This window comes from Dermochelys coriacea, chromosome 1, assembly GCF_009764565.3.
Source record: "Dermochelys coriacea isolate rDerCor1 chromosome 1, rDerCor1.pri.v4, whole genome shotgun sequence".
Taxonomy (NCBI): Eukaryota; Metazoa; Chordata; order Testudines; family Dermochelyidae; genus Dermochelys; species Dermochelys coriacea.
In genome coordinates, this window is record NC_050068.2 from 223067870 (window position 1) to 223080233 (window position 12364).

The 12364-nt window shown below is 37.7% G+C and overlaps 1 protein-coding gene across 9 annotated transcripts in view; it reads right to left on the bottom strand.

The window, feature by feature from the left end:
- Window positions 1-12364, bottom strand: part of CCDC91 (coiled-coil domain containing 91) — a 319228-nt gene that overhangs the window by 162443 nt on the left and 144421 nt on the right. For 8 of the 9 annotated variants that reach the window (XM_038373298.2, XM_038373267.2, XM_043514931.1 and 5 more), the window contains exon 7: window positions 2908-2985. The exons of the other annotated variant lie outside the window; for it this stretch is intronic. In XM_038373298.2, the coding sequence (XP_038229226.1) occupies window positions 2908-2985 (78 nt within the window). The remainder of the gene's footprint in view (window positions 1-2907; window positions 2986-12364) is intronic. 9 annotated transcript variants of the gene reach the window in all.

A 12364-nucleotide genomic window follows, 5' to 3' on the forward strand; every position in this document is an offset into this window, starting at 1 on the left:
AGAAGCAGCAGCAACCAGACAATCAAGAAGAACAAAGGAGCAACAACATAGCATCAAGAAGTAACCTCCAGCCCAACACTCCTCCCCAACATGATGATGTCACTAAGACTTCAGCATCACTGATGAGATGGTGTTTGCAAAAGGACTGGCAAGGGACTAGAGTTAATTTTTTTCTTCTAATAATTTTAATGTGATATTGAAATGCTACTGTAATTTAAGGTACTAACAGTTTTGCCTCTTAAACACCAAATTGTTCAGATTCTGTATTCCTGGAAAGAAGTCTTAAGATAACCATTTTAAACAGAAAAATATTGGGAATTAAAATGCATTTAAGATTCTTAATAGTTATGAATGTACATATTTCAAGACCATTCCCCAAATTGCTTTTTTTCAGGTAACTGAGTTAAAACTTTTTTCAGTTTTGTAAGACTTACTTATAATTACTTAGCTCTGACCATTTATAAACTCTTTCAGATATCCAGAACAAACAAACAGGATTTACTACATGAAAACTAAATGAAATTATGCCAATCTATAAGAATAATCAATAATAATACACTACAATCAATAATAATAATATAATAATAATATAATCAATAATAATACAATAATGAGACAGAACTCATTACTAATTTTGGGAACAATGTACTTTGGTTTTAGTTTACCTACAGAAGAGCATCCTCTGAAAACAGACCCACTCTCAGAGATGTAATCTCTGTTGAAAGCTCTCCACAGAGACATACAAAGAGGACACAACTGTAGTAAGCACCGTTTATAGTTTTTCTTTCATGTTTTATATTTTTTTTCTTTCTTTTTCTTTAAAGAAGAAAGAAAGTCAAAGTTAATAGATGTGATCATTTTACTTGTTTTTAACTGTGGTGTTCCCTAAGGCCAGGCAAAAAACCCCACATGACTAAAACAGTGGGAGTCACATCCCTGAACTGGGATTAAGGGAGAAAATTAAGATTTGGACTATCATTTTTTGTTCTCTAAATTATAAATGTTTAGAATAAAATTACTTGCTTCTCAACAACTTAAAACACCATATGTATAAAGATATTTCTAGGTTTTTAGAAAAAAAAACTGATAAAACAAATTCTATTGTGGCATCAGAGTAACATCCACATGGTTCATCAGCAGGGTTGGAAACTTTAGCTCCATCACACAGACCTCCTCTACCAGTTGAGCTAACAGAACAACTGATGGTATTAGATTGTCATCCTTTATGTGGAGCAGCATTAGAGGGGGTGAGACATGCACTTTGCCAGGGGGTTTCACATATATTTGCTGACATCAGAGGAATGTTGTGACTCAGTAATCTTCTACTCCAGGCTCTGGAGGGAAGTGTACTCTAGTGGATAAAGACTTCTGCCCATTCCCCACAAGCTTGACCTCCTTCTGCATTGTCCCAGTCCTGTTTCTTCCCCACTCCTCGTATCTTGTCACAGTTTCTTTGCCCAGCAAGTCCTAGTGTCACCCTACTGGGCTCACTGTCCAACTCCCAATTTCTCCTCCATTCCTATTTTATCCCCCTCACCACATCCAATCTCAATCTCTTTGCCCAGCCAATCTCAGTTCTTGAATCCTGGCTCCTCATCCAATCTGTCTCGCTCCTCCCCCAACCAACAGCAATTCCCAGTCTCCCTTCCCAGCCTCCTCAACCAAACTCAGTTTCTCCCCCTATTGGGACATTGCCTCAGTCTCACTCATCAATGATTTACTGTCACAAGCCCTTTGCTCAGCCAGTCCCAGTTTTCCCCCCTGTATCCCAGCTCCTTGTCAGATCTGTCTCTCCACCTCCATTTTTCCCCACACTGGTTCCTAGCCCCAGTGTCCTTGTGCAACCAGTTCCAGTTTCCCCTCTTTTTGCTAATTCCTCATCCAATCCAAGGGTTTCCCACTCTCAGTCAAATGGCTGCCAGCCCCTCCATCTCATTTCCCTCATTACGGCTCCCAGACCCAGACTCCCCACCCCCAAGTACCAGTCTTCTTGCCCAACCTGTCCCAGTTTCTTCCCCACCTTCACCAGATTCCTTGTTCCAATTTACTCCTTTCCCGCCCCTCTTATACAGCTTTTGTCTTCTGTGCATTTGAATAAGACCACACGCTCCTTCTCGCTACCAGCACAGGGTCGTTGACAACACAGAAGAGACAGGCTCTTAGTTCTAATGCCTGGATCCACCCTGGCCTAGAGTGCCCATTGACTGGGAGTAGTCATTAAAAGGGAAACCCCAGCTCCACCTAGCTGCAGAGGTCATGCTCAGTCGCCCTGTGGAGATGGCACATATGCAGTCTGGTCAACACTAGGAGCTGAGAGCTTGACCTTGGTCAATGAGGGCAGAATCTTCAGAGATTTTAGCTGCTATAAATGAAGCATCTGAGAACTACAATGTGAGACTGAACATGTGAGAACTACAATTTTTAAAATGTTTATAACTTGGCCAAATTTGGGCAGATTTTTCATGAGTCAGCAAAAGGCACATGCATCCCTGATACAAAGGCCACACCCATATCAAGTTTCAAGTCTCGGCCCCATAGCATAGGTGCACTAGAGCAATTAAAAAAAAAAGTTTCCAGAATTTTTTTTTTTTTAAACAATCAGCAAAACAAGGTATTTTTCTTTAGCCTCATGGTCAGAAATGGTTGAACCATTTCAGCTGAAATGTTTAAAAAAATAAATCAGCCTGGGGCACACATGGAAAATTTCGTCCAAATGGTCAAAATTTGGTAAAGTTATAAGCAATTGAAACAGGGTCTTATAATGAGAAGAGTTATGTAACCTTAATAATTAGCAGTGCTACCAGCCCCTCCTATAATAAGGAATTACTGGGTGAGGTCCTAATTATCTAAATATAAATATGAAACTAAAAACAATATTAAATTAACTGTACTGATGGGGCAATTTACCTTAAATTCTTCCACAATAATAGTTAGGGCTTCATGTCCAGCTTTCCTCATGTCTTCTAACTCAAGCTTGTGTTTCTCCTGTAAAATAAAATAAAATAAAATAAAATGTAACAAACATTATACAATAACTACACAGGGTTGATAGAATCATATACATTGAGATGCAATATCCAGTGAACCAAGTACACCTCTTTCCTAGTACAAGATTGTTCCTCATATTGCCTGGTATTTTGTGCAAACTAGATTTAAAAGTCTCAAGCAATGGAGTTTCCATCACTTCTCTTAAAATACTAACTTCCTGTCCAACTCAATTCAGTCCAAAAAAGTAATTCCTAATATTCAGCTTAAATTTTCCATTTCTAAATTTCTTCCTATTACTTCTCCTTGTGCCATACTAAATACTTCTTCATTCTTTATATTTATACCCTTTAAATATCTGAATACCTATTTTTTTGTTATTACTTATATATATATATATATATATATATATATATATATATATATATATATATATATATATATATATATATATATATATATATATTACCTTAATGCCTTTGCAGTTTCTTGACTAAGGTATTTTAATCCTGAACTATGAACACTGGAAGTCACTTGTATGTATATTGGTCTTTTAACCATTTGCAACTCTCTTTTTTTCCTTTTATTATTATGCCTTTAGTTTTAGTTAGTTAGTTTTAGTTTGGCATCAGCATGATTATTGGGTAATATCTGAGACTCATATTCACCTGGCAATAAGTGTCTAGTCCTTTGGGATTGGTGAACCTCACATACAGTGAATCAGATTTTCAGTAACCCCTCACTATATGGGATGCCTAAAGGAGACTGTGTTTGACTTCTTGGTAACCAGTGTGGTATTACAGAGGAGCTGTTTTGTTAATGGATTGGTGAATCTAAATATAGAATAAACCGCCAATTTTGTGGATTGTCTTCCCTATTTCTTGCAGTCTGCCCTGAGTAAGGCATTCTCAATGTGGCACATCTAGGCACCTAGTCACAAAGGACTATTATATGGCTCAAAAATACATTCTTTTTTTAAAGTGCCATAATGTTCAGTGAATTCATGTTTAGTTTACAGTCCACTATCACCCCTAAAACTCTTACTATTCCTGCTTCCCAATTTTCTTCCTTTAAATAATTATACATTTCACAGTATTATATCACATTACTGCATTAGCTTGCATTTTTCTAAATTGAATCTTATTTTGTTATTTTCTGTACATGGTTCTTAATTCTCTAGGTTACTTTGCATTATTTCTCACTAATGGCAGGTGTTCACAATTACTTTCAAATTACAATTCATAACTTAAGAATTTCAGTGTCATGCTATTTACTACTACTCCTATAACATTAATTAAAATGTTAAACAGACCTATCTGTAATCCATGTTGAACACCTACTACACACCTCTCCCCAACTCAATACATTGTTTGTTATTTTTCTTATTTTGCCAGTTTTCAGCACAGTGTTCTTCTCCAAGCCAATTTGAATTAATTTGCAATTAAAATTTAGAGACCATACCAAATACTTTACTTACATAGAAATATTACATCTTCTGCATTCCCTTCATACATTAACAATTCTAACAAAAAGAAATGTTGGTGAATTGGAGGAAGCACTAGAAGATAAATGGAACAATATAGTGTTCACTGTATCTAAAGCATCTGTCAGCTCTCTGTAACCTGAGTTTGCAATTTGGGCATCTTGTTAGATCTTCTGTTGCTTTTTGAGATAGTAACCAGGATCAACACTTTTTTTTCCCTCCATCTGTGCCTGATAAGGAGGTTGAAACCCTTTCTCCCCACCCCTAAACGTGGGTCTTGCTACAATGGTCTACTCTTGAGATTAAGCTACTACAATGTGCAGTTTCACAGATCCAGTTGGGCTCTCATTAGAGTTTTAAGCCTCTGGAGTCTGGAGTGGGGGGTAATCTGTGTTTTGGAAGGCAAAGCTCCCCAAATTTGTACATGTAGTTCCTCTCAGCTGATCAAAATAGCTGAGAAGGGACAACAAATAGAGGAGATTTCTTCCCTTTTTATAACCATGCAGTCCCCTCTGTTAGCTGACTCTATTCACCCTCAACATGTGACCACAGTCCCTGACCAGATGATCCATTGCCTATTTATCTCCCCCTGGAAGCAAGACTTGAAAAACTGGTGTGCTCTGGGTGGCAGCCATCTCTTTCTCTAAGGGTGCTAAATTTGAATATGTGGCCATTTAAGTTTAACAGCCTTCTATTGTCAGCCCTGTACTACTGTCCTTTGGAACTGCTATCCGTCACAGAAGTAAAAGACTGCAAAAAGGCAAAGACCTGCCTTACACACAAAATGGAGTTTGCTGTCTGACACACACAGTGTTCATAATCTCACAGAATATAAATTGTACAGATTCTTCAAATCATCACAGCTGTATCTGGAGACACATTTTAAATCCATTGGAAAACGTGATCTCCAATGCAGAAGAATACTTCAAGCAGGATATCTTGCAGTGAGTATATGACAATCTGTGCTACATGACCTGCACTGCTACCTATTGCTTTCTGGGCAGAATTTGAAGAGTTGGCTTCAATTTATAAAGTTTTAAATTTGTTGAGATATATTTACCTGAGACGCCAAATCTTCTTGTGTGCAATATGCCACAGTTGCTACTAGCAAAAGCATTTAATTGGAAGCCCGATACATTAAGAGAAAGGGTCTACTGGCCAATCACTCTCCCCAGTGCCATCTTGACTCTGGAATCTCCGTTCTTAGAATGTTTTGGTGGGGTTGTGATTTTTGGAAAGATGAGTGGGGATGTTTTGCTCATTTTAATTAGTTAGAAGCTTTTTTTGGATGTGAAAACTATGTTGATTTTGTATTTCCTAGTTCGATTGTAATTGTAGATATTGTTTAAGCACCTAGGGTTAAGTTTTCAAAGATATTTAAGTACCTAAAGATGCAGATAGTTGTCTAGTGTGATTTTCAAATGAGCCTAGCCACCTAATTCCCATTGAAGTCATATAGACGAATAAATACCTTTGAAATCCTGGGCCCTAGACTCTAGAATAGGATGTATTTTATGTGTTTTTAAATTTATGAAACATTTTATTGCCTAATAAATGTTTAGTTCATCAGTTAGATAGTACATCATGAATGCCTGACTAACACACATTATCCTCTTCCACTGCAGAACAATGTTCTATGCAACAAAATATTTTTCAAATTAAAGAACTGGACTAAGTATGGAAATTAAAATATAATTTAATACAGATAGTTTATGTACCCAAGTGAGAAAAGGAGTACTTGTGGCACCTCAGAGACTAACAAATTTATTTGAGCATAAGCTTTCGTGTGCATCCGATGAAGTGAGCTGTAGCTCACGAAAGCTTATGCTCAAATAAATTTGTTAGTCTCTAAGGTGCCACAAGTACTCCTTTTCTTTTTTGCGAATACAGACTAACATGGCTGCTACTCTGAAACCTGTACCCAAGTGATAACAGATTATAGTAAGTGAAAGCAGTACTTAATTAAACTTAAACATTTTAACTGTTTGCTACGTCTCTAGATTTTTCAATAAACAATGAGTTTGAATCACAGCTTTTCACATTAGCATACCTCCTGACCTATATGCAGCAAAAGTATTTGGATACTTGAAGGTAATCACCTGTAAGAATTTTAGGAGCAGTATTGAATATCAGACTCAAAGCAGAAGATTTAACCGAGGGTGGGGGAGAGAGGGGATTTTAATATGCAAATACACTACTATGTTTAGATAACATCACATTGGGACTGTAACATCTGGTTATATAAGTCAGGTCACATGTGACACATATCAATGACACTACATGCTAACTCAGACATTGTAAAAAAAAACCCACACTTGATATGCTGAGAACTAGCAACTTTTTTAAGAACAAAAGAATAGAATCTATTGTATGGGAAAAATATGATCCAGAGCTTAATATCCAAAACTTCACAAGTCATTAGCAAATTAAGTTAGCTGTAAGAAGTGAACATGGGAAAGTGCAGAAAGCAGGCATTTCCATGTCACTGTATCTTTGATCATAGATATGGAGAAGGGGATTACGAGTAAAGATCACTTTCAGTAACAATTCTGGCAGAATAGTATTGGAGAATAAATGTTATGAATTGAAAAATCAAGTCAAAAAAGTCAAGACAGGAAAATATTTTTTCAAAGATAATTTCAAATACATCTCAAATATAAGTGAGCAATACCAAGATTGATGGGATCAAAAATGTTAGTTTCACTGTGAGAACAACATTTGATCTTAGTTTATAAGATCAGGTCCCCCCTTTGGCTCGAATGGAGGCATCTGAAAAATGCAAAACAGAAGGATGACTACCAGGTTACCCCATAAACTTCTCTTCATAGTGAATCTTTCAAGTTTTAATATAAAATAACTTATTCATAGCATGTAATGCTTAGATGTGGGTATGTATAAACTAATAATTCATGCCCATCGGATTATTACATTCAGACTAGATTATAAATAGTAATATGAAAATGCCAGATTAAGCAGATGAGTACTCTTAAAAAATCAAGAACAATTTTTTTGCAAAAATCAAGAATAATTTTTTTTGCAAAAATCAAGGCGAGATGGATCACTGGACATGCCTTTCTTAATGAAAAACTGGATAAACCAGCAGCTTCTCTCTTTGGATTTAGTATATCTAATACTCTTAATTTGCTAGTAGTGAAGAAGAAAGGACAGTATGAATACAAGTATGTAGGGGACAATAGGTAGAAACCACAAAGTTGAGTGCCTCCTAGACAAAAGCTGTACCCACGCATTCCTGCAGGTCAAGCTTGTGATGCTTGGTTTGTGGGTGCCACCTCGCATATTTTTTCAACCAATGCTTTAGATTTAGCTCACACCATGGGCTGCAAATATTTAAGAATGTGCTTTAATTCCTTCTGATGGTGGTAGGCCTTTTATTTTTTAGGCTTCTTAAATACAATTTAATATCCTCATGGATACAGTGTTCTTTAGTATCTTCTGACCTCACCACTTCAGACAAAAAACAGAGGAATAGGACATGAAACTTCCTGAATTTTTGAGTTTTGGAAGTGTAGATCTTGATTGATCATCTAACAAACAAGTTATGCCAAAGTAGTTTGTTTTTTTGTGTTATGGACAGAAGGGTGGAATGGAAACATCCTGTGATAATGGAATACAGGGTTTTTCTTTCATATGAATTTGTCCAAAGTCCTCAGTACGACTTTGCCCCTAGGGAAGATAGCACTTATGTTGACCCACAATGTGTATCAGAAATACCAATCTGGTTTTAAGGAAATATAGGGAAATTGGAAAGTGGTTCTGAAAATGGCTCAAGAATAATTCTGAGGTTTCATCTCAGGCATATGAGGATTTTAGGTCATTTTATATTTTCTGCCTCTAAAAGGATCTTTGTGTGTGTTCAGCCCAACTTTGGGGAGCAATTTCTGTAAGTTTGGGCAAACCTCTGACAAGACTCTTGCTGTTCCATTCCTTTATTTGACCACTACTTCAATGGAGAGAATGATCAAAGACAGACTGAGATTTGGAATGTCACTAACAAAAACTTGTCTTCTGCATGCTCTCATGTGTCTTTTTGCTCTCTCTCTCTCACAGCAGGAGCCCTTTACCAAAATGTTCATAAATAAGTAAATGCAGTCTTTGAAGGTATAGGCTTGTTATGATGTTCCAACTAGAACTTTTTGTAAATGTGCTGGGTGCCACTGAGAGCCTGAAGGGGAGGCATTTTGTACTGAAAGTTAAAACATACAGAAGCAAACTGTAGGAAGTTATTGTACAATGGCTCTTTCTCAGCATTTCTCAGCCCTTTCAGTTTAGTGACACCTTGTTCAAAGTAAAAAAAAAATCCCCTTATATTTACTATAAAAGTAATTTAAAAAAGTAACAATTACAAAACTACACAGATTTTGTGTGTATTTCATGAAGTTGACACAGAATCATGACTTTGATGGCCAAGTGTTTGTGGGCAGTGAGGCACAAGATTTTTTTTATTTTTTTTGGCTTTAGATCGCAATAACTTTTTCAATACCTTATGACCTCCTTGCTTGCCTTTCATGAGTGCCTAGAAGGGGCTGGGTGGGTTCTGACCCACTGGCTGAGAAACAATATTGTATCTTTTCAGAATGTGTAGCAAGCTTCTGAGACATCTATTGAAGTTATACCCGTTCAAGCAAGTATAAAAAAAGTGTCTCCCCCACAGTGCTGAATTTATGCTCTCTCATGTGCTTATTCAGGGCCATTAGGTTGAGCACTGTTCTGACCCCCTCATGCACTCTTGAGAATTGTAAAGAGCATCAAACAGATACATATTAATCTCTCTTGTTTTGGCATGGGTATCACTTTTGAATACGTAAGGATACAGTTAAACGTACAGAGCAGTCTAATGGTGTTCTTTTCCATTAAGTTGTGTGTTCTTTTCTTTTTAACGTGAGGACCTACAGACTGGAGGCTAGCTAGAAAAGAGAGATGCCTAGCAACTAGATATTGACCCTCAGTGACACAGTGTGCAGTTGCCATGTCAACAGAATGCCAACTGGCTGCAGCTGAGGCCTAAAAGGAAGATCCTTTTCACTGTAACATTCAAAAAATAGCTTTTCCCTTCAAAACAAAACAAGTAGTACCATACATCCAACCAACATATGGGCTGGGGTCAGTTCCATGCAGGGAAAAATTCCAGTCCACATTTCTAGATACTCTCTTCCCTCAAGGAGACCTGCACAATCTCTACCACTCCCAAATAGTCAAACAAACAGTTTCTTGACTGAGCCTTCTCTTCTTAGGGAAGTCCATAAAAGCCTGTGAACCCAGTTTCTCACTAAGCGTCTAGAAGTGTATGTTCCCCAGTTACTACAGCTGCCTCAGAAGTTTGCCTCCTATCCTTTCTATTCTATTCCCTCCTCAATATTGAAGTTGGAGGGCCCTTCCTCTGGGCAGGTGTTGTAGATGGGGATTTAAAGTAATCTCACCTCTAAGACAAAAGTACTAACCCCTTCATGATCTGGCACAGTATTACGTTTGTGTACTTCATCACAGGAGGATTGCATATAGGGAGGATCTCTGGAGTTCTGTAGGGAGAACGTAGAATTTAATGTATATGTGTTAAAAAGCTTTTATCTGAACTGTGACTTTTTTCCTCCTTCCTTACAATGAGTCTGATTCTCTGGACTTTTCCTTCGAGTACTGGAATCCACTGGAGCTGAAGAGATTTTTTTCCCCGTGGCATACAGCCAGAAAGCGTTCTTTGTAACTGCAGCCAGCAGAACCGTGTGTAGGCAAGGGAGAAAGAATACCCACTGAGCTGGACTTTTCCTCTTCATATAGTTCAAGCTGACTTCTTTTATTGTACCCAAGAGCAGAAAAGGCAACTAGAGTGCACTCAGTGGTTATGGGTAGGAGGCCCTGAACATACAGTAAGTATGGGAAAACTACTGCTCCTTGGTTTTGCAGCCAATGGGCTGCTGTTGTCTTTGTTGAGGTTTGCACTCCACATGGAAAAAAGACAGAAGCAAGAAAAGCTGAAAGGACCAGGAGAAGAACATTTTAGTGAAAGGAGGATACTGATGAACATATCTGAAGAAAAAAAGGCATCTGAATGAACAAGTGGGAACTTCCTAAACTGCCTCGCAGACACATCCGAATAGAAACCTGTGGGAATGTCTGTCATCCAATGGACACCCTTCTGAATTGCAGATTCAGTTACTTCCTGTCACAACCAATGAAGGGACCAGACATACCAATTCAAAAGGGAAATGAGATTTTACTTCAAAATAGACTTCATATAACAATGATCAGCCCATCAAAATGAATGCATCAATAATATTACAATCCCAGCTCTTAGGCTGTGCAAACACCACAAACAAATCCTGAGCACTCAGTACACCCTGCACTACATAAATGAAGGAATAATTAACAATACTGCCAATAAGTTGGTGAAAGAGGCCTGGTCTCCCAGCTATTTTGTTCTTGTGATCAGCCCGGCGATTCAAATTAAAGGAAGATGGAAAAATCTTTCATGAGAATATCAGTAATCATCATTTGGAAAGGAATTCAGAAAGGTAATAAGGTTAGAATGGACAAAGATTAGAAATCTGCAGCAGCAATTAGTATGAGGCTGCACTTATTAGGAAGAAATAATATAATAGATGGAGAAAATACTGATTAGGACAAAGTCCTTAAAATATTGCCTGGCATTATTAAAATATATATTGGAGTAATAATAATCCATAATGACACATCTTAGGCCCCCTCAGGGCAAGTGACATTCCTTGTGGTTTACATAAAGCTAGTCATGAAACATATTAAAAACATATCAGTAATATGTTAAAGCAAATACATGTCATAATAAGCTCAATACATGCTTCTGTAATGGCTGGGAAAAGATCAGTGTTACCATATAGAATGGCAGCTACATGTTGGTGCTGACCCTGCATACCATCTGTAAGACAGTGCTACTCCAGAGTTAAAGTGAGTTGGAAGCAGCTACTTTAGAAAGTGACACGCTTTCACCCTTCTCAGTTACCGCACAGCGGCACAAGCACAACTACAAGTAAAAACAATTGTCTGTATCACCTTTTATCTAAGCAATTAAGTGCAATATGTCAAGATTTCCACCCCCCTAAAAATTAGCTTTTTTCCACAAGACATTCAAGTAACTTTTTTTTTTATAAGCTCAATAAATGCACACCAAGGTCTGTATCAGTCCATATAATTATATCTCAGTTGTGTTTTGACACTCTGGTACTTTAATGTCTCAACAATATAAAAGATACACTAGGACTTGACTCCCTCATTCCCACAGGGGTAAAGCCGGAACTTATCAAGTAGAATCTTAAAACCAGATAGATCTTTTGCCCCCACTGCTTCCCTTGGAAGGTTATTCCAAAACTTCACTCCTCTGATGGTTAAAAACCTTCGTCTGATTTCAAGTCTAAACTTCCTGGTGGCCAGTTTATACCCATTTGTTCTTGTGTCCACATTGGTGCTGAGCTGAAATAATTCCTCTCCCTCTCCTGTATTTATTCCTCTGATATATTTATAGAGAGCAATCATATCTCCCCTCAACCTTCTTTTAGTTAGGCTAAACAAGCCAAGCTCCTGAAGTCTCCTTTCATAAGACAAGTTTTCCATTCCTCGGATCATCCTAGTAGCCCTTCTCTGTACCTGCTACAGTTTGAATTCATCCTTTTTGAACATGGGAGACCAGAACTGCACACAGTATTCTAGGTGAGGTCTCACCAGTGCCTTGTATAACGGTACTAAAACCTCCTTATCCCTACTGGAAATGCCTCTCCTGATGCATCCCAAAACCGCATTAGCTTTTTTCACAGCCATATCACATTGGCAGCTCATAGTCATCCTATGATCAACCAATACTCCAAGGTCCTTCTCCTCTTCCGTTACTTCTAATTGATGCGTCCCCAGCTT